The 23,420-nt window shown below is 35.7% G+C and overlaps 1 protein-coding gene across 2 annotated transcripts in view; it reads left to right on the forward strand.

The window, feature by feature from the left end:
- Positions 1 to 23,420, forward strand: part of ADGRV1 (adhesion G protein-coupled receptor V1) — a 288,840-nt gene that overhangs the window by 127,285 nt on the left and 138,135 nt on the right. For both annotated transcript variants that reach the window (XM_083816849.1, XM_083816850.1), the window contains 6 exons: positions 1,749 to 2,156; positions 2,592 to 2,776; positions 4,039 to 4,288; positions 4,463 to 4,602; positions 5,739 to 5,899; positions 8,388 to 8,488. In XM_083816849.1, the coding sequence (XP_083672975.1) occupies positions 1,749 to 2,156; positions 2,592 to 2,776; positions 4,039 to 4,288; positions 4,463 to 4,602; positions 5,739 to 5,899; positions 8,388 to 8,488 (1,245 nt within the window). The remainder of the gene's footprint in view (positions 1 to 1,748; positions 2,157 to 2,591; positions 2,777 to 4,038; positions 4,289 to 4,462; positions 4,603 to 5,738; positions 5,900 to 8,387; positions 8,489 to 23,420) is intronic.

The raw sequence follows: 23,420 nt of genomic DNA on the forward strand, positions 1-23,420 counted from the left end.
GAGTTTGCCCATTGTATTGGAATAGTGCTTAGCCTGATCTATTATGAGTATGTTGAATTTTATACCAAAAAGGATTATTTCAAGGGGCACTTTTTATAACAAAGCATTGTGTGATCAGCATACATCCGTCACCATTTTTAATACAAAACCTTGCATTCTATAGCTGTATTGCATATGTAACTATTTTAACTAAATAGGATAACTCAACATTTCCATACATTTATTACACAGTAGCTGACCACTGTTTTAGTTAGAATGTGTTGTAACAAAATTTCACATTCTTTCCAGCCAAGAGGAAGTGGTTATCGTCATGTAGATGTTAATTCGAGAAGGAATTTTTAACTTTCCAGTGTGTATTTAGGCTAAAATACACAAAGCAGTTCCTTATCCATTTGTATTTTTTTAGGTAACAATGCAGATTTGGACAGTTTTAAGATTTGAGCATGCATGGCCAAGTACCAAAGTATTGGTACTACTGGTACATGTAAAATAAGAGGTTACAGCAGGCAGGAAGTGTAAGACACTGGAAACAGATGCTTATCTCATTGCTATGCAGTTTTTTTTAAACATTGCTCTGGCCACTAGTTACCAAAACTGGTCACTTCGTAACCACTTATTTCCCTGTTTCCTAACTCTCAATTGGAAGGGATGAACAAAAGGAAACTTCTCACTAGAATCCTCACAGACGATAAGATCTTGTTCTAGAGCAAATCTGAACAGGTAGACACCACACTGATTTACAGTCTTATGCAAACTCAAAAATTATCTTTCTTATTCCATCAGGAAACTTTACCAGTTAAAGCTAAATTCTTTCAAAAGAGGGTTTGTGTTTCACAAAGAAAAATCCTTGCTCTTTATATACAGTAAGAGACCTTTTCAAGAATATTTGAGTAAATATATAATCTGTATTTATTAAACGAATAGATACTATTAAAAAATCATACATATGAACAATAGCCCAGAACGTTAGTTTCCACTTAAGGAAAGTTTATTATATTGCCAGTTTATTATATTGCCATATCAAGGTTATGGCAACTGATAAAAAAACCAAGAATGTGAAGAATGAAACAGTATCTGCAAATCTCACAGAAGGTAAAAATAGTGCTACTTTGCAGGGAAATGAGGCCCTATAGCATTCCTAGATAAGTTCATTTGTCTGCCTTGCATGGTTATTCTGTAGTGGTTGTCTTGCTTTTGGTTATAACTGTGTGGTTTTTATTTTAAATAGTTATGTGGGAATTCAAAGTATTTCATGAATTAATATTATTTTGGGCTCAGATTTCCAAAACTTTTGCTTGGCTTTTGTAGAGTTTTTACTTATCTGCAGTGCCTATCTGTACCCTGAATTGAGGGACTTGATGCTGCAGACATAAAATTACATCAATTCTTCTGGAATTCACTTTACTGATGTTCTAACATTTCTGTAATACCTATTTACCAAGAAAAGCTTTGTGATTTTTTAATTTTTTTTTCTAGAAAAATAAAGAGAGGGAGCCTGTTTGCTGATTTCAATTTGTATAATACTTCCTCTAGATTCCCACAGACCATAAGTGACAGATTGCTACTTCAGGGGCATACTTCATTTAATGTAATTGTGATATTATTCTTAAGAAGGGCATTTTGAAAATTTAAATTAGTTTCACAAATTTAAATTTAACCCACTTAACATATGTGTGTTGAAGAGCAGCTGGTTTTGAACCGTTGTGTCTATCATCATATTACCTGAAACTCTTTTGGTTTGTTTTAAGGAGCTGCAAAAACCTGAAGCTATAGGTCGGACCTTCGTATCTCCAGCTGTTGCAGGACAAGATTTTGCCAGATCTGAAGGTTTATTGACTTTTGAACCTGGACAGAGAAATGCATTTCTGGATGTGACCCTGACTCCAAAGACAGGATCTTTAAATCCATTTCCTAAACGTTTCCAGGTTGTCCTTTCTAATCCTACAGGGGGTGCCAGAGTAGATGACGTGTATGGTATTGCTAACATCACCATTGTCTCAGATTTGGACTCTTTGCCAGTTTGGGGGCTGATTGATCAGCTTCATCAGACTCTTGATGACATCATTATACAAAGAGTCCTCCAGATTCTCAATATCAAAGTGGCTACAGAAACTACTGAAGAGCAGCTTACTGCTGTGATGCATATAATAAATAAGGTAAACATTCCTGCTCTCTCTAGAATGACCAATGTCTTTAATAGTAATCTAATGATACTTAAGCCTGTGATAAGATCAAGGTTAGAATCCACAGCAGTGAGTCAGGGGTACAGGATGCAAAAATAAAAATAAAGTCATGAAGTCCCACAGTCAAGGAAGAAGTTTGCTGCTACTGAGGGTAGTGGCAGAAAATGAGAAAATGGTCAGGTTGAGAAGAGCAACCAGTATTAATTTTGTATATGTATGGATAACTTAAGATTACCTACTATACAGAATTTTCTCTTTAATACTAAACTTTCAAAGAGCTTTCTATATTTTCCTGATTCTCAGGCCACATCTTTGTTGGTTCTAGCCCTGGCTCAGGACAGTGAGGACTAAAGTTTGCTCATATCTTCATGCTCTATTTTTTTGTTTGTTTGTTTCTCTTCACAATAGGTTACAGATGTAGGTGAGAAACAGTTACTCACTGATAAAAGTAGAAGTCTTTTCTATGAGGTGCTCTGTGCTCTGGCTAGCCCAAAACGCAAGGACACACGAGGATATAGCCTGCTTGCTGAGATGACTGAGAAGTTTGCCTTTTCCCTCTTGACTGGGATGATGTGTGGATTGCCAGGGGAGAGGTCAGTAAACTTGAATTCGTAGTCTGTTTGGAAATATATGACAATATCAGTATATTGTACATTCTCATAAGAAAAAAAAATAAGCGAAATTTTGAGATAAGGATCTTGCCTATTATCTGATATGTGCCCTGTATGAAAATGTGTTGCACTCCGTAACAATTGTACAAAGCACTATATAGGCACTATGAAATGGTGTCACAAGTAAGTGGTACATTGATACAGGGTAGCTGTGGGAGTCAAGTTAGATCTCTGACCTGTTCTTTCATGCTTAGCTCAAAGATTTTCTGGAAAAAGATTAACTAATCTCATTGAGAAAATAATACATAGTTGCATGTTGACAAGCTATGTTCTAAGGCTTAGATGAGATTACGTAAACCAAAAATTCTACTGGCTTCCTTAATTCTGGGATTCTGTAGTTTCTGTGTGTTTGGTTTTATTCACTTGCACATTATTTTAAATTACTTCAAATTGCTAGTTTCATCTGCAAGTGCATAGTACTTTCTGGTCAGGCTCATGGGCAAGGGCAATAGCTGACTATGCAAATAGATGTCTATCATTTATGGAATGCATGCTTTTAAACAGTGGCTCTCTCCCACTGAGAATCTGTAAATAGCTAATTGAATTAATTAAAAAAAAGTCCCCTCCCTGACCTCCCCCCACATCAGCATATTTTAGATTTCCACCTCAACTTCTTTTGGAGATGTAACTTTTTTCCCATTTGCTAAGTTCTAGAGGGTCTGAGGTCCATGTCAACACAAAGGACAGCAAATGGCATAGATATGAACGTTATCCAGAACAGCGTGTCCAGAACTTGCAAGTTCCAATTCTCTATTCCAAGTATTTTTGCATCATCTGCTGGATGGTGAAACAAGATCATCAGTTCTGATGCCTCCCCATCTTGTAGACTCAGCCTCATATGAAGTCATAAAAATGATATCCTAGTTTACCATGGATGAATTTTGGTTGCAAATCATAGCAGGAAAAACCTAGAGGGAAAATGGAGGATCTAAAATACATAATCATTATATACATGTATACATTATTATACACATGTATACATTATATACAAAATAATTCAGCCTCTCTCTTTTTCTTTTCGTCTCTTTTCTTTTCACAGCAACTAAAGCTTTCTATTAAGTGTCATAAAACCTAAAATTATGGAGGAATAAAGTATTAATTACATCTTAATTTAGAGTCACTGTGTGAAAATTAGCAAAAGCTCAGTTTCACTTATCTTCCTTGTTGCTTTTCCGTTTCAACAGAGGTAAAAATATCCTCGACAGCTGCCCGTACATTACAATAATGGCTCACAACTGGTATCCTCAGCAAATCAATGGACACAGATTTGATGGAAGAGATGGGGATTCAATTCAAGTGCCTGAGCATCTATTAGAGGTCTCTGTTGTATTATCTCCTCCTCAAGAACAGAATTGTGAATCTGTACAGTTCACAGAATACAGCAGTCAGCAGTGGTTTCTCACTGGAGATAAAGAACTTGCCTTAAAGAACAAGGTTTGAAAATAATGCAATTTTTTTTTTTTACAAGAAATCAGTTCAATTTAGATATCACTCAAAACTTACTAAATACACTTAAAATAGTCTGAACGTGTGTGTATTTCTGATTAAAATGAGCACTAACCATTGATTTTTAATATTACGTTTGTATTTACTTTGTGCATATTTCAGGTTTTTTCTATGAGTTTGAAGGGTCAGAGTTCACACCCTCTGAAAGATAACAATGAAGTCATTTATCGGATTTATGCTACAGGAAGTCGTATTGTTCCACAAAAGTCTCTATGTCTCCTTTGGAATCAAGCTGCAGAAAGGTTATTTTTTTTTTTTATCTGTTTAGTGTTCCAGTTTCCACAATGAACCTGTGCATTTGATTAAGATCATATTAATGTAATAACTCTGATTAGATCAACTGCAAGTATAAAATTGTTTCCACTTCCTATCTTTTTTTCTTAACTTTTCTGGCCTTTGTACTAGCACATAAAACTTCTCATACAACAAAATAGGTAATTATTCTAGCTCAGAATTTTCTGAAACTTCTGTCTTCTTTCACCAAAATATCTGCTAGGCAAATCTGACAGACCAGAAATTCCAGAATTGCAATACTTAGTGTTTTTTTCTCTTTGCAGTTGCTATTAGACAACACTCCAAATATGTTCTTACAGAAGGAGAGAATTAATTCTGCCTCTCTAGTGTTGTTTCAAGTCAGTGACTCAGAATATTCTTAATTTATAATTATCAACCTTTTTCTTTGGGTCTATGAAAGAAAGACGCTGTACAAGCAAACAAAAGAAAACCTGTAAAGGGGCAGGTCAGGGATTTATCTTGACCAGTATCCTCTCAAAGAGGATAGCTATGGAAGAGTAAGATCAGGACAAGCACGAATGGTGGTTCCTCTCATTCCATACTCTGTGTTTCTAACTGCTTTCTGCTCCAGTGACTCTAGAAGTTATCATAGAGAAGATGTGATTTCCACTAGAAATGACTTAGTATATCACCTGTATTATCATCTTCCCAACTCAGTTCAGCAATACTGAAAGACAAACAGAACGTGAATGGTAGTGTCGGAACAACAAATATCAGTATAAAATGAAGTACTCGTCACAATGGGGTAAGGTATAGTGCAAGTTAAATGACAAACAATTTGTGAAGTCAGACAGCCCCATATTTGTTGCAGAAGTTTTAAAAATATGGCCACAAAAACTTTTTAGCGGAAAAAAAATGTTCATTATCATTTATTCATAATTTATTTTAAATCATAAAATTCAAAGCTATTAACAATATTTTAACGTTATGTAAATGTGCTATTCTGAAAGATATCACAACACATGTTACATACATGTAATAGTTCAGAAAACTTGGTATTTCAGGGATACAACAATTTTCAAGCCTGCTTACCATGTAAATTACACAAATCCGTTTACAGCTTTGTAAATCTTTTGTTCTGCAGCTGGTTATCTGATAGCGGGTTCTGCAAGGTGGTTGATGACACCTCAGACTACGTAGAATGCTCTTGTTCTCATATGTCCATTTACGCAGTGTATGCCCAGACAGACAACTTGTCTTCATACAATGAGGCTTTCTTCTCGTCTGGATTCATCTGCATTTCAGGTCAGTTGAGATAAGATTATTTTTTTTTTTATTAACAGCAAATGACCAGTAAAAATGATTGATTTTTAGCAGTGACATGTCTGTTTAACTGGAGGAATATTAACTAACTTCATGCTATTGAAGTTGCCAGATGGGCTGGTATTTGCACACTCACAAATTTTTCCACTGGAAAAAAAATACAGGCCAGCAAAGAAGTATGTTTCCTTATGATGTTGTATCGATCCACACAAAAGTGAGATATGTCACTTATTTAGGGGGAGAAACTTTAAAATCTTAAATCCACCTGTGTCTCTAGCAGCAGTACAGTCATAGTCATTTTCAAGTCTTTCGGGCATTATGTTCCTTAGTCTGAAAGCTTTTTGACAATTTCAGTTTACAATTTACACTCCGACGAAAATGTTTGAGGGAGATAGATGCCATATCATGTGCAGAGCTCCCCTGCACTCTGCTGCCTAACTGCATTGTCACATCTAGAGAGAAGTATGACAGTTTAGACCAGACTGTCTTCACTGACAGCTATGGTATTTGCAGAAGGCACAAAGAAGGCACAAAGCCTCAGACAAGAAGATCTAAATTTTAAATCCTGCATGGTTTCCGAAGGTTATTGAAATTAAAGCTTTCGCACAGCAGTCAGTTCACTTTTGTTGCAGGCAATCCAAGATGAAAATACTTTCTTCTTTGTTTCTTGATGGACACTGTGCAAGCAGAACCTAAGAGCAATGAGATCACCAAGAAAACATATGAAAGAGATTCTTTAGTTAGCCCTCAGGCACTGAAATGGGGTTCTAGGTCTGCTCCTTGTGACCTATACTAGGTCACATCTCCATCATAAAAAAGTAAAATCAGTGTAAGCAGCTATATCACCTATTTATCCCGTCAGCAAACTGCCCTAACAGACTGAAGGCAGACTGCTTATTTACTCTAAAATGTCAGCTGGGGGGGGCGGGGGGGGGTTGAGAGAAGGAAAAAAGACAGCAAAAGAGATTCACCCCACAACCACAAAGATTTTTACCTTCTTAATGCAAACAGATGGTTTAATTTAACAGTAATAAGAGAAAATTTGAGGAGGCAAAAAAATCAAACTTTAAAATAAAGTTATCTTCTAGCCTAGATTGTGTTAGCTAAAAATAAATGAATAAATAAAAAGACAAACTATAATGAACAGGTACAGTTACCGCTTTGCATGGGGAAAAATAGTAAATTGTTGAGACAAATATGCTGTAGAATGCAAAATGCTATAGAAAATAAAAGACAATAAAAAGGAAGCCAATATGCCATAGGAATTAAAGCTGAGAAAAATGCTGAATTGAAGGCAATAAAGACCTACAGATCCTTGTTTGGCACTTGTCATTTATTTCAGTCTTGTGCCATGAGCATATATTAAAAATTTTAAACAGTTTATCCTAGTTCAAGGTTTGCCTAACTGCATTGTCTTTCAGCACCTTTAGGTGGCTGAAGGTATTTCTTTATGTGAATATATATAATTAAATTGAGTAATTTAGCCGTTGCTTTAGTTTTTAGAGCTGTAAGGGTATTAGCTATTTCTCTAACATCTCTACCTTGGTGTGAAGAATTTAAAAAAAAACAAAAAACAAAACACAGCAAAATCAAACAATATTATTTTTTCCAATTTTCTTATTTAGATAGTTATACAATTATCACTAGCTAATAAATGAAAAGTCAAGAACTGATTTTCTGAAATGATTTATTTCATTCATGTCTTACAAATGCTTATAATTGAGCTATCAACCTGTCTCAAAGGAGAATAAAAAATCTGTCTTAAGTATCCAAATCCTCCCCCTTCCTGTGGAGTGGAAGTATACAATTAACTTTACATGAGCTTCAGTAGTGGTTTTATTATTGGTTCAGGTTACCCAGGGTCCTTCTTCTAAAACCTCCTTACTGTTAAGTAAGAAGCCTTCCCATTTCAGTTTTATTCATGTTCACAGTGAATTAGTGAACAGAAAAGTCATTTTATCTGAGTACTTCTCAGATAGATTTCTATGGTGAACACAAACAGGAGACTGGTATTTAGAAAGGTATAGAGCTAACTCTCCTACAGCAGTGCTACGTAGCTGGAGGCATTTATTTATTTTCTTTATTTGTTACTGAAAGCTTTTTCTGATTACATTAATTTGAACACTGAATGCTTATGTTAATTGTTTATTGATTATTATGACAATCATCCATATGATGCAGAAACTTTAAAAAAAAAAGAAAAAAAATTTTGCAAAAGTGACTTTTTTACATTATACAATTATTTTAGCTCCTAGCCCTATGAAAAGCTTAAATAGATGTTAAAAGATGTTAGATGTTCATAAGTGATGCCAGTGTGAAACAAAGTTAATGTGTCCTCTTAAGTTTTGTTTCATTTATATATATATGTTCTTAATTATCTGTACATTCAAGAGATCCAACATTGTTGTCCTTATCTGGCATAGCTTATTAGCCTAAACCTTAAATTTTCATTTTTCTTGTTCCTGTGTAGGTTTTGCTTTGGCTATAATCTCCCATCTTTTCTGCACCAGGTGTGCAATGTTTGCAGCTAAACTTCTTACTCACATGATGGTTGCTTGTTTGGGTACTCAGGTAAGAAAAAAGGCTGAAGTCTCTATATCTAAATTAAGTACATCTTTATTTTCCGTTCCTCGTTTTCATGGCTATGTGCGAACAGACCTTTTCTTTTCCATAGTGTATATATTTTCAGAAAGTATAGAATTAGAATACACGGTACTTATATTTCATCCAATATTAATATCCTATGTTGTGAATTCAATTGAAATTGCATATTTTTGAATATATTTAGAGAATACTTATGGTTGATATAACCACGTGAGAAGACAGTCCTGCATGTAGAACAACAAAGCTTTAGGTGTTGGGGAATATAATTGAGACTAAGAACTTACATTGTTAACAGAATTGTGTATTAGAAAGGTTAATATCAGTACTCATAAATTCTGTTGGAAAGATTTACTTTAAGTAGTAGATGATGGAAGCTCTTTTCCACTCTAGTGCCTGTAGTAAGGTATAGTTATGAAAAAAATAAATAATAAAAGAGCATAAATTGTCAAAGAACTTCCTAGTTGTCTCATACTGGTTCACATAGTAGTTAACTACAACTGTCAGAAAACTGAAGGAATATGCATAAGGAGAACATGTCCATCTGTCCTGTAAAATAGCATAGCTTTGTCAGCTTTGGCATATCTAGCGAAATGGAAAGCTATGTATCGAGTATTTTAAAACTGCTTTATGGAAAAATTCCTTAAGAAAGAGAATTTTTGTACATTTTTAATACTGCAAAGGTGATGTAAATAAAAATTTAAAGATATGCTTAAGGCATGGATGCTGAGAGAATGTAGGCAGATTAGCAGAGGATAGTGCAATATCCGGGAAATACTCTGTAGATAAACATAGCAGCTCTGTGTTACCTTTAAAAGCTTATCGACTGGCATCTTGCTCAGACAAGCTTTAGTACACTGCTGTGGTTAGTTTATCGTTTTATTTATGTTACCCCGTGAGATAGTTCTTTGCTGTACAATGGAGTACATTGATAATGATCATCAGACAAGTGGACTTAGAACCGAAGGAGATGGAAAGGTCCTGATGGCACTAGTAGAGATCACTGGATACAAACAGATGTCTTGCGTCTTAGGATATAAAAGTATTTTGACATTTCAGTTTTTAATTTTCAGGACAGGTGGCTCTGGACCCTGTCCAGCAGAATTCTGAGCATCTTCAGTGAGTAGACCCCAGCAGCTCTGTGGGCAGCCTGGTTCGGTGTTTGACTACTTTGTGAAAACTCCATTTGTTGGAACTAGTGTCCATGCTGTTGCAACTTGTCTTTCATGCTGCCAGTGTGCATCTGCAAGAAGAGCTTGGCTCCCTCATTTCTAGACATTTGTATGAAGTAATTGACAACAGCAATAAGATTTTCCCCTCCTACACTCTTAAGACTGTAGAACCTCAGGCTTTTTTGTGTATCATGTGGTATAGACTCCCAGTAGTTTGGTGAACTTGCTCCATGTGTCAGTCTTTTTTGCTGTAGTGGATAGACCAAATATATCCAGATGTGGTCATACAAGTGCTGAACAGAAGGGAAGAATGACTTCCCTTTACCTTTTGCTAATAAAAATCAATCAGCAATACTTGACTGCTTTGCCACAAGACATACTGCTGATTCACGCACACCTTGCTGTGCATGGGGACACCAGGTCTTGTTTTCCAGGTCTGCTGCCCTGCATTTTGCCTCTAGCCTATGCTGTTACTTAGGGTTATTCTGTCACCAGGTATATGACTTTAGATTTGCCTTTGTTGATCATTGTGAGGTTTCTCTCATCCCGTTTTTCCAGCCTGTTGTTTTAAATAGCAGCCTTACAAATAACTTGCAACCCTGATTTTTGGGTCTTCCTCAAACATCCAGTGTAGCCCTCCGTCCCGTCATCTGTGTCTGGATACTATAAATAGTATTAGCTATACTTGACTCCTGGGAATTGCCACTAGTGACTAGACTCCAGCTGGACTTCATACTGTCGATCACAACCCTTTGAACCTCACAGTACAGGCAGTTTTCCACTGTCTTTATAATCCATCTAACAAAAACATGTTAAAGGCCTTGCTGGAGTGAAGGTAAACAACGTTTGTTGAACTTGCCTGAACCATTCGTCTCCTTTCAGAAGGAGATTTGGGTTAGGTGTGATTTTGTAAATCTCCCTTTGTAAATCTATGATGGCTGTTCCCAGGCATCTTCTTGTCCGTGCCCCAGATACAGCTTCCAGGAGGATTTAGTCCATGACTTTCTTGGGGACTACACTTGGGCTGATTATCATGTAGTTCAGATTCTCTTTTCCAAAAATTTTATTATTCATCTCTATGCCTGTGTCAATCAGAAGGAAGGAGAAATAAAAATAAAGTAATGCCTTACCTGAACAAGTACCTTTAAACATGTTACCCAAAGGTCATTTTCATAATTTGGTATATACCAGGTGAAAAACTGCATGTTGAATGTTCTCAAAAAAAAAAGAAAAAAAAAAGTCGTATGTTAAATTGCATTCTAAAGCTGTTTTTGTTGCACTTGAAGGCATTAACTGATTAACCTGCTTTGGTTTTCTGTTTTAGTCTGTCTATTTCATTAGATGTCTTTATCATCCTTAGTGAATTAGCTGCATTCGCTAAATAGCCTGAATCTGGCACCTATATTTGCACAGGACTTTATTGTTACTTTGGTCCATAAATGCTACTCAGTCTGGGAACTAACAATTTGTTTCTGAAGATACACTGAATATCCATTCTCTAAATAAAAATAGGAATATCTTTGTTCGTTTGTTTGTTTAGTGCCCTGTTCTCTTGTAGATACATTCAGTAAAATCAGACACATGATTTCCCTGACTTACTAATCCATTTTTCATTCTGTATCTTAACAAGCTGCTAAACTCCTGTTTCTCAGTTCTCAGGACAGTGCTACAGCTGTGTCTCTCTAACATGAACATCACTCTATGATGCCTAAATATGCCAAAGAATGTACAGTAAAAAACAGATTGAGCTATAGGAAATATTTCACTTACACAGTGTAATTAATCAAAATGTAGTTTTCATAAAAATCATGTGTCAAATTATCTCCAAAACATGTATGGAAGAAACTAAAGAGGAAGGCATTTTTAAAGCTTGACCTAAGTGGACACTAAAATAAATAAAAAGCTGCTACATTTCTTTCTGCAAATGTGGTTTAATTTAAATATTATAAACATATCACTTTTAAACTTTGTTTCATCTGCTGATGTGCAAACATATCTTTGCTAGCATGGCCTAGCATTTTTTATCTGCTGACAATTCAGACTTCTCTACACAAACTCTATTTTATCTCAGATGTGTCTCTTAAAGGATGGGCATGGGTTTGGCTGAAGATCAGCACTCCTCCATCTACTATAGACTGGAGGGATGAGTTCAAACTGAGCTTCTGGGCCTAGGAGAAGAGGATGTAGCTGGAGGCTGCAGATGAGGCTGGTGAGGGCCATTAAAGCTCATTTGTGTACTCAATACCCCAATATAAAGGCAGCTTCTGTCATTTTTATTTTTCTCTACTAAGCATTTTAAACATGATGGGAGGGTATGAATGTCTTCGTTTTTCAAAGTTATTTTAATAAGTAGAATAACTTTTGAGAATTAGCAAAACCATATATAAAGAAAAAAATGAAATGTACTTCATGGAGATGGAGAAGACTGAGAAAAAATAATGCAGGAAAAGTTCAGGAAATTAGCAGATTAAAATAGAAATTTTTGTAGTAAGATGTAAGAGTGTAAAAATGCCAGTATTGCATTTTCTTCTTTACATATGAAGAAGTTATTGAAGAGTCAATGGTCTCTGGCTTCTGGAATACTGTGCTCAGTTCTAGCTGCTGAAGGACTTTGAATTTGAAGTTAACTTCAGCATGGACCCACAGGTTTTCCTGTTTGACCCTTTTCTGTATAAATGCACAGCACACCTTTTATATGAATGCGTTCAAACATCATGCTGTATTTAAACATCATTACTTAATTTAATTTTAGCGATATTATTTAGAAAATTTCTATCTCCTTTTGTCATTCTTCCCCAGACCCCAAATCCATTGCTCTGTGGATATCTCTTTTCCTTTTGCTGTGATGGATGCTGTGCAATTATTCTGCAGGTTTAGAACAAAATTTTTGAAAGAGGTTTTTAGCTGGGTAAGTGCCTAGCCACTTTGCTAGGTTATAGAGGAAGGAAAGACAGTTTTACAGTAGCTTTTCAAGAAAAGGAAGTGACTCCAAGAAAGAAGGAATAGAGAAGGGATGTATTTGACAGAAGTGAACTGAACTACCCTCCTAGCTGTTCTGAACAGCTGAAAGAAAATCTTTCTACTGTTATTTGTGTTGTGATATGTGGTGTACGTTCTGCCTAGAGAGAACTAGGCTGATTAGGAAGCCTATTTTTAATGGAACATTCTAAACAGATATCTGTACAACTATATCCATCTACAAATATTTGGAAAGTATATGTGTAAATAGATATTTACCATGCCACTATTTTTTGTGTGTTTTTGTTAACTAACAAATCTTTAAGTTAGGTGTTCAGACATTTTAATTGAGAATTTCTTATGTGAAAATCAGCACTTCATAATTAGTAGCTTAAATACATGGAAAATAGTGCTAGTTTGCATTTCTATCTAGTGTGTCTAGTTTAGGCAGGAGTAGATGCTGAGTTTGCAACCATTAGGCCTCAACCCACTCTACAGAAAGAAGGGAACTGCTGTTTCTTTGCGGTTACATTTTCACCAGAAAAATAGAAGAATTTCAATATAGTTACATTCTATACATATGTTAATAATTATCTTTCCTCCAATATTTACCCTGGATGTTTATGAAGCTTATGTATTTTTCTGATTGCTACCACTGCACTAATTATTATTATCTGTAGATGGCAGTCAAACCTTTTCAGCACGTTGCTCAGAAACTTGCTCTTCCAGGGGTATGCCTGCTTTGTGGCTGCTCACTGTAATTCATTACTCATCAGAGGGGGGAAATGTTGGCTCACAAAATCTGACATTTGTTTCATTCTTCTCCATGGGTCTAGAGCTTCCAGTGCTAATTGAGCATTTGAAAGGCATTCAAGGAAGGACATTTGTGCGTTTAATATACCCAGTTTTGATGAATCTCATTGGAAAGACATAAAAGGCTAGATTTTTCTGAAACTTCTTTTTCTTTCCATTATGATATTGACTCAAAGAATCACAACTGCTACAACAAATGTTATTTCCTGAATCATTAGTTAGTCAGAGTATTTTGTTAGTTTGTTTAGCTAGTGTATTTTATTATCAAATTTCATGCAGCAATTCCATAAAAGTCCCAAAGAAAGGAATTACTGGGCTGAGATTTTCAGTTTTGGAGTAAATTTATGTGAAGGTTTATGCATTTGAAAAAGTATAATGTGAACATAACTCACAACACCTCAAACTAAAAATTCTCATTTTCATAAAACTAAAAACCTAGATTAGAATCATAACAGGAACTACTCTTTATGGCTCCCATGCTTTTATCTGGGAATTTCCAAGCAGAAATATATGTATAAGCACTTTGAGTGATTTCTGCTTGCTTACTCATCTTGATGCATCTTGTCAGCAAATTTTAACGTGTGTATATTTGTACAGTAAGTGCTCCATGTCTGGAATGCATTGAGCATTGCAAGTGACATGAACATGTGATAAGTTTTGCTTTTTTGAGTGTGCACTGCTGAGCTGCTCTGTATATATATGGGCTGTAGCCATTTGTTTGGAAGATTTGAGCACTCACAATCTGCTTATAGCGGTAATTGGCAAACAAATGGCTTGCTGTTCTGGCCAGTAGTGCAAAGTTCAAGTCTAATAGTCAAATAGAAAAAAAAAAAAAAAAAAAAAAAAGGGCATATGGGGAAACATGTCACCCTATTTTTGTCAAACAATAGGCATATATTTGCTAATCTAACCAGTCCTCATGCTGCAATATCATTTAGTATAATTATCAAGCTGGCAAGCCAAAATCATCCTACCATTGTCTTCAACAGAAATGCTAGATGCAGGAGACTTACTGTGTTTAGCTGTCTGAAAGCAGTGTTTTATTCAGCCTGAGCAGAAGTGGTCAGCCATACATGTCAGTTATATGTTTTTAAGAACATATTGTGAAAACAATCCCAGTTTAAATAATTGTTAAACATTATTTGAAAATGGTAAATTGTAGCCTTGAGAACTAACACTTGGTAGAATTGTTGTTTTATCATTTGGACCTATTCAGATTCAGACGAAGATAGGAAACACAATTGTGCTAGAACTGAGATAAATGTTAAGGATGTGATGGAATCTCCAAGAGGTGAAACAGGAGAAGGGTATCAGGGAGGCAAGGGGTTATGCAGAAGCAATGTGTATGAGGGTAAAACTCATGAAGTAAACTTGGAAGTGAGTAGGAAGAGGACATCTAAGAGGATGGTGTATGAAAGTGGGAGGCAGAAGGGTTTATCCCCAAGAACTCGGGGTTTGATCTTCAAGTAGCAAATTCTGTCCTGTAGAGGAGGTATGTTCTGCCACTGTATGAAAGTGGAACCTCTTCATTAACTGTGAAATGTTGTTACTGCTGAATTGTTGTTAACCTTTACCCTTATCTTCCAAACTAGGGGAATTCTCAGTTTCCCTTTTACACGTCAAAACACAAAAGAAATTCTCATATGTACCTGGATAGGGGTAGTTTAAACAGAATTGTCCAGAATGCATCGGATAGAGGGATCCTGCTCACCATCCTCCACAGGAGCAGCTCATGCCAGTAAATGGTCAAGTACCTGTCTCTGTCTTGACAGTAAAGAGAAGTCTTTTCAGCAGTTCAATCCTCCTTTACAGTAAGTCTGTGCTTTTTAGAGTCAGCCAATGGGAAATACTAATTAAAGGACTGTTTCTAAACAAGTCTGGTCCAGAGTTCATTTCCATATGAAATTCTTGTGGAATAAGAAACAGCAAATACTTGTACCAGTTACTATACAGTTAAAAAGCCCTGTTGCCCAGAGTGAGGAAATCTGCTTTCTAAAACCTAGCTGTCCCTGAGGTCTGAGATTCCTGCTCTGATTTCCTTGATGTATTGTGACAACAGTAAACAATGCTAAGTGTGGTACTGCTGGTCCACAATGTTAGTGAGAGCACAGAGTAAACAAGACTAGACGCAGTGGCCCAGAATTGCTGCCCACTCTAGAAATTCAGCTTCATGGTAATATGTTTTATCCCATTAATCTTCAACATTACAGTAAGGAGATTTATGAGTAGTAGAAAATATTCTTCATTTCTTTTTATCCCTAGCATAAAACTAATGACATTGTCTAGAACTTTCTTACTGAGAAGAGACTCTACAAGTGTAACTTATGATAGAAAATGGAAAAGGTTTCCACTTTTGTTAGAGGAATATTAATTTACTCAATAAAACTGGACATTCTTTCTTTCTTTATTTTGATTATTCGATGCCATTGATTAGAACCTTACTCAAATGAGTCTTAAGCCATTGACTCTGTATGTGAGATGACAGTTATTTATTTCACGATGGCTAGATTTCTTGAGGACTTTGTGCAGTCTCTCCGTCCCTGCACAACTTCTGTTAAGACAATGAGGAATATTCCATTCATCCTGGGATAAGTGAAATTTCCATAGGTTGGGCAGATTTTACTGCTAAACCTTTTGATGTCAGATTTACTAACAAAAGGAGACAGCCTTTCTGGTAGTCATTTGACCTCCCAGGAATAGATAAGTAAATATTTTCAGCATCCTTCTTACGTTACTTCCACAGAGGCTGGGCTAAAGCTGAATGAATCCAATTTTATTCTTTGTTTCATCTGAGAATTAGCACCTAAACCTTTCTTCCCAGTGGTTAAATTAGTAGTTTTTTTACTGAACTTGTAAATTATTTATTAACTGATTTCAGTCATTCCCACCAAATCAGAGCACAATTTTAAGTTCATAGAGCTCCTTTCAAAAGCAGTTTCAGCCTAGAACTATTTGTGGATTAGTTTGTGTAAAAGACAATTTCACAGTAGATTAACCTAAACTGAATACTTTTATTGCAGAGCAATATGATTTTATGATCAGGAAGGCTCTGAAGGCCCATCTCTGTTGCCAGTTGTGAGCCCTTAATATCCAATTAGAATCAGATAGTCAAAGCTGGAGCTAATCAGGGATCTGTAGCAGAAGAAATGATCATTTATCTCAAGATGTCAATGACTTTCTAAGCTGTTTTGAATATATATGTATATATATATGAGCACATTTTAAATTTAGATATACGGTGTCTTCAGATGATAGATAAGGTGTATATGGGGTCTTTTAGAAACTGAGGGCCAAGAAATACTTATCTCAAGTACTGGAGCTCATGATTGTCAGAATAGGTATTATACCTATATAACCCTGAGGAAGGGCTGTTGCTGTAAAACACTGAGTTGTCCTTTATCCTGATCACCTAAATGTGTGGGAACTGGTTCCCACAGAAACCTTATTGCTGCACCTTTCCCTTTCTTTAAGCAGAGTGAGTAATTCCACCTCTGGAGTTTCTTGTTAGGGAGTCTGCGAATCACACCAGATGTGAAATTGCTGTGGTGCAGAGATGCTTGATATAAACATGAAACCATCTGCAGATATTTAAAGCCGAAGGACAGGCAAAAGTAAGCAGCAATGCAGCTGCTATAAAAGGGGCCTTTAAGGTCTCAGTCCAGAGAGTGTTGAAATGTAAAAGTAGCTGAAATAGCTTCATGTCATCTTTGGAATAAAGAAGGCAAAAAGTGCTTTTGGAGTCATGGCCAAGTGATGGAGCCTGTAAGAAATAAATCATAGATACTCATATAGTTTAAATTTTGTGTCATATTTTTTCATCAATCAACACATGATTTTGGTCTGTCACTGATAACTTATCTTTACGGTAGTACCTGTGTATTTGTACTTTTGCTGCTCATAGAGATAATGTTACTTTACCACCCTTGTTCACTGTTCTGATGTTGAGTCACAATACAGTGTTAACGCACAGGCTGTTAGTATCTTCATATAAGTTATCTCCTACTGTTTGCCAAAACTCAGATACATGAGCAATACTATAACATATGTTAGAATTCTGCTATATTATCTCACACCTCCTGTCCTCATTGCAAACAGTCAAATGTTCTGTTTATCACTTTAAAGGATAAGAGTATGAGATTTCTATCAGCTAATGCCTTCCAGCTCTTTTTTCATTATACCCTACTTTTTCCCAACATCACAAACAGTTGGGGACCACACACAGAGTGGAATAGACAGCAACATTCCCAAGTAGCCTATTCATCCCTTTTCTCTGTATCTTACCTTGAAGAAGATTATTCTTCTACCTCTCTCTGTTTCATGCTTTTCAGTGTCATTTTCAATTCTTATTGCCATGTTCTGCGTCCTTTCTTCCTCTCCCTTTGTTCTGTAAACTCATGTGCCATTCTGCTATAATGAAACTGTGGATAACTATTACTCTTCCTAATTAGCAAATCTCCCATTGCTCATTTCCCTGCTAAAAGGTTTCCACAGACCTGTCCTGTTGAAGAGAATATCCTCCCTCAGCAGTTACTGTTGCTCATAAAATTCTGACCCTAGCAACTCCTGTGCAGTGTTAATTTGAAGTCTGCAAAACTTTCTTAACCTAGACAACTCATTTTTTGAGAGAGAAAACAATTGGCTTTCTTGAGCAATAGTTCCTCAATGATTTTGCTTTACAGCAAATTAAAATTATACTAACCAGTGACTAGAAGCTAACCAGCTTCTACTTTTTCTCCACCACTATCACTTCATTTGTTTGCTTATTTCAATATGTATGCATATATTTTTAATGAGTCTTTTTGTTTCTGGTTTTGGTAATTTTATTATGACCTGTTTCTTTGCATCTTCCATGCAGCTAGTGTTCCATACATGGTAGATTAACAAGTCCTTTTAAAGACTAAATTGGATTAATTATTGTTGTAAATGAAACCAGCATCTGGCTGTGCCAGATTCATATAGCAAGTACAGTTGAAAGTGTACCAGGGTCTAAGTTGCATATAAAAACTAATTCAGTAAGATTTTCATGAATACCAGCTTACCAATGATTACACTTAACTGCGATTAAATACAATAGTAGAATTTTTGATTGTTTTATCGGCAGGTAATAGTGGGATTTTATTCACATGGAATGTTTTTTCCTGTTGTGTAGAAAATGCAAGAAGAAAGATCACCAGTTGAAAATGCCATTATGTGGATTTATAAGAATTGTACAAACAAGTCATAACATAAAGACAAGAGAGACTGTTCACTTTACCTATGATTTTATTACTGCCATGTAGGCTGAGTTGGTATTTTGTGTTAAACTAAATATTAATTGAAATAAAGCCACTAATACAACTGTAGATCTGAGTAGACTCTGAAGAGTGACTGAGAAATGCATAAATGCTTGGAATCATGGTGAATGATTAGTGAAATAAGTAATAAGGAGTTTCGGTTGTATATTAGATGGATGGAGAAGCCAGGAGCATATGAAGTGTATGTTTGTATGCAGAAAAGAAGAAACTGGCCATGTCCAGTCATGAAAAAGGGCTTTAAAAACGTGGTGGTTGATGATATGCTCTTTCACTACTATATCAAGGCAGGTAGCAAATGGTGTGTGTTCACAATGTCAGATAAGGTCAATGGGATCCTCTTTACGTGTACCACTCTTCTGAGTGGTTGTCTTCCATGTTCCTGAGGTTAAAACCCAGAAAACTCAACTCTGAATATAATTTAGGAAATCTTTTTGAGGCTTAGAATGTTTCTAAGACAACAACTGAAACCTTGGCAGATGATGATTGTCCTTTTTAAAAAATGTGTTCCCACAATCAGAACAAAACTGGGGAGAGATCAAGAAGTCACACAATGTAAATGTGTTTATGCTTACAAATGCAAGATGCACCAGTCCTCTAAATCTCACATACACAAATAATTTACCTTCCCACCACCACTTTCATAGGAGTGCGTGACTCAGCACAAAATAACTCCTGGGCAGATAGAGAAATCTTTAGCTGAAAAGTGTACGTACTGCTGCTTCTAGGTAAATTCATCCGTAAAAGTGGCTCACCATTGCTGCTACTTGTTACTTCTGAAGTATTTTTAAAATGTTCCAAGTTGTGCTCAAGTATAATCTGTTATCTAGATACTCTAGTGTGTTTCAATTAGAGGCAATTATATCAACATTTTCAAAAGGTCTCCACAGGAGATAAAGGTCTGAGCTCTGTAACAAAATCCATCCTCACATTTAATCATACTCTGTAATTGGTGCTGATCCTTGCAGTCTCTTGCCTTGGAGCAGAGTTTTGGGTAAATGGGTGGTTGTAAATGTGTTTCTAAACCCTCATTTTAGCAGCTGCCAAGTCATTAAAACATTGTGATACACACGGCCCTACTCTTGACCTGGGAAAGGTAAAAGTGATGTTCGTATATTAATCTTTATTAAGCTTTACGTTCTTTGTAAATGTGTAACATGCCTTCTGTTTTATGCGGAGTAATACGTGGCATTAACACTTTGAATCTCATTACTAACTTTTAGCTGAGACCAAACATGATAGGAACTTGGGGTTAATTATTAGTGTGGGTGTCTGAGCTTCCCAGGTTTGTCTTAGAACAACGCAGTCTTTCAGTATTACATTTGATAGCAAATACTACCTATTGTTAAAATATACTTTGTTAACTTCAGACTGGTTTATTAAAGCCTTCTGTAAATGGGGTTTCACTGGAAAAGGCGTGGAGTAGAAGCAAATAAGCAAGTTGTGTGGAATGGTGTTCACTGTGTGATTAGCATTAGCTCCTCAGCCACCTTCTCTGTTATAAAATTCTTCAGTTATAAAGTTCGTCTTTGTGTGAATTTTTTCCTCTGTAATGTGCTCGTGGTTCTGTTTATTTATTAGAATTTTAAATCAATTTAGTTTTGATGCTTCTAGCACTAAGATTGTAAAATTTCTTTGTTCTGTGCTAGTATGTTCAGCACTACTAAAATAATACAGTCAAAGGTGAACTTGATCTTAATTGTACTAACAGATTGTTCCTGACATAGGAAGCAAATGTAAGGCTATGTTATTTTTTTTGTTTAGAAGCATGAAGGGAAAATGTGTCTTTTTATCACAAACACAAAACTCCTTTAAATCCAGTGACAGCAGTGGACTGAGCCTGCAGCTGGTGAGCTTGGGAGCAGAAGATATTTGGGATTTCCCACAAAACCCCAGAAGCTCTGCCTCATTGTTTCCTGGAAAATTTTCCTTCAGGTTTATAATAATCTTTTACTAAGTTCACCCTAGTTTAGAGGCCTAGAAAGAATGCATTGTAAAATAATAAATAACAGACCTTTCTGAAGGCAACTGTTCACAGTTGCCAGAGTTTCTAACATTCTGTAGAGAGCTGTAGTAAATTTCACAACATTTGCTAATACTTCAGTTTTTTCAAGCTGTTTTTAAGGGATTGTATTATTTCCTCCAGCTTTCACAACAGGAAGTGTCCTTACAAAGTTCTGCTGCAGGACAGAGCACTTTCAGCAACTATTTCTTTGGAAATACTGAGGTGCATATGTGTTAGTAGTGAACCTGATGAATGTCAGATTCCAGTAGATAGTCTGCTTGTCAAAGGAATAAAGAAATGTTTCATTTTTGTGACTCCTGAAATTATTGATGCATCATTACCTCCAAAATGTTTAGATTTTCTGCAGGATCCTGCTAACATTTAGCTAAGCATAACATAGCTGGCCCTTGTTTGAAATGAACTAACTAAGTAACATCATATTACAGAACTAGAAACATTTGTTTACAAGCAAATACAAATTATTGTGAGCTTTTATTTTTCAGCAGTGCATTGCCATCTTAATTAATCCCTAGCTGTATACGGTTGCTTACCTGTAGCTTCATTAGTCTATGAAGTGCTACACTGTCTGTGATAGTTACAGTGTGCTAAACAGTGTTGTCGCAATCCGTACATGGCAGTGGGTGCACAGAAGTCACAACAGTGAGTTCAAAGGATTATATTCTGTGATACAATAGGACACAGTGTTTGTTACTGAAGATTTCTATTTATTTCAAATCAGCTCAAATCCACCAGCAAGAATATTATGGTTAATAAGGCAACAATATATACGTATATGGATAAAAAGCTATTACAGATATTACCAGGGAAAAGGTGCGTGTGTGTCTATAATTAAACAGATATTAAAGATATAGCACCAGTTAATAGTAGCAGCCAAGTAGAAGTAGTAGAAGGGCAATTTTCTATCCATCCATCCATCCCTCCCTCCCTCCCTCCATCCATCCATCCATCCATCAGACAACTCCTACTTTGGAGATCATCACTTGCCATCAGTGATGAAAAGGTAAGCTTCACTTAGCTGATTTCTTACTCCTTCACAATGCAGTCCTAAAACAACCATAACGTGTTTCAGTGATGCTGTCCTAACATGTGCTGAATGATCTTAGATACTAAATAATCCTAGGTAGGTCTGTTACTTAGACAATTTGGCACGTCAGACAGCTGAGGAAACACCAAACTACAGAAAAGCATGATTTTTAAATATTATTGCAATTCTGGAGAGTAAAAGAAATGGGTAGAGTCCCTGTAATTTTGTATTCAATACTTTTAGTATGAAGGAAAAGGACCTGGGATATTCTCAGCTCAGACTCAATGTTCTGCTTTCTAATGTTTCTTGCAGCTTGTCAAGACTTTCCTCTGAGCATTGGTATATTAATTTTCACTAAAAGAAACAAATTCATGAGGTTAAAAATGGTCTCTTACTTGGTAATTACAAACTAATTTGCGTTAAATAATATAGTGCATTATGAGCTGTCATTTACTCACAAGTAGAGTGTTTTTTCTTAAGACAGAATGAGATAGATGGGTTGATTGTGGTACACACCCAAGAATAAATGCTTTGCTAAGTCCCACTGTTGAACATAATTTTTAATATGGCCAATGTTTTTCAACTAGGATTTGCAAAGCTTTGCATTGTAGCTTCCTGTGACAGACAGTACTGTTCAGAAAAGTCAAATATCACTGAGGAACACATATTAGTTATCTCAGACTGTGAGCCCCCCTCCCCTTTTTTTCCCCCTGTCCTACTAAGATATCCATGCACATCAGGGGAAGTCTGAAGACAAATATTTTCATTATAGTTTGTTTTTCACCTCATTCCAACTGATGTTTTATTGGTCAGTGCAATAATAAAATTGTCCTCTACTTGTTCATTGTGACACTGCAGAATAGTAGCAGTTTCTATGATATCAGATGATATTGTTAAGATATCATCTTAACATCATCATAATGTCATATAATATCATCATATTAAGATATTAAGATTTCTCAAACTAATTCTGTATTTAAGTTCTGTTTGGATTTATTTTTGTTTGTTATTTTTTAAATTTCCTTAAATTTTAAATTTCCTTAAATTTCCTTTTGGAATTATCATATTGCTAAAAGCAATGTAAAATTTAAATCCAATAATAATATGTTTTATGTAGTGCAACTACAGACGTGTTTATTATTTTCATATTCAAAAAAATTCAGTTCCAAGCTTAATCTGACTACTAAACTCTGGTTTGCTAAGTCAGATCATGTTGAATAATATTTACCTTGGACTGACTGCATCGTTACAGTAGTAGCCTGAAGGATATTCCCTGTCCTGAAATGTTTGGTCAATAAAATATTTTGAGAATGATCAAACAGAAGATGTGTTTACTAAGGGGAGCAATAAATTTACAGTGCCACTGAGCAGATCAGTAAAAAGCAAATAGATTTTGTTCAAAGTCTATTTCATTCTGCAGGGGATGATAAACTTGGATTGGGCCCATGTAAATGTTTTCTGTTCTAGATGATAATTAGCATATTGGCCCTTCATAACCATTTTGGACTATAATTATTCTAAAAATTTCCAAGTTACATGAAAAAGCCTATCCATTAATGCTGATAATACAGCTTGTTCCAGATCATACTAGACAGCTTTGTTTAACTGTGTAGAATTT

The sequence above is a fragment of the Anser anser genome (genome assembly GCF_964211835.1).
Source record: "Anser anser genome assembly, chromosome: Z".
NCBI lineage: Eukaryota > Metazoa > Chordata > Aves > Anseriformes > Anatidae > Anser > Anser anser.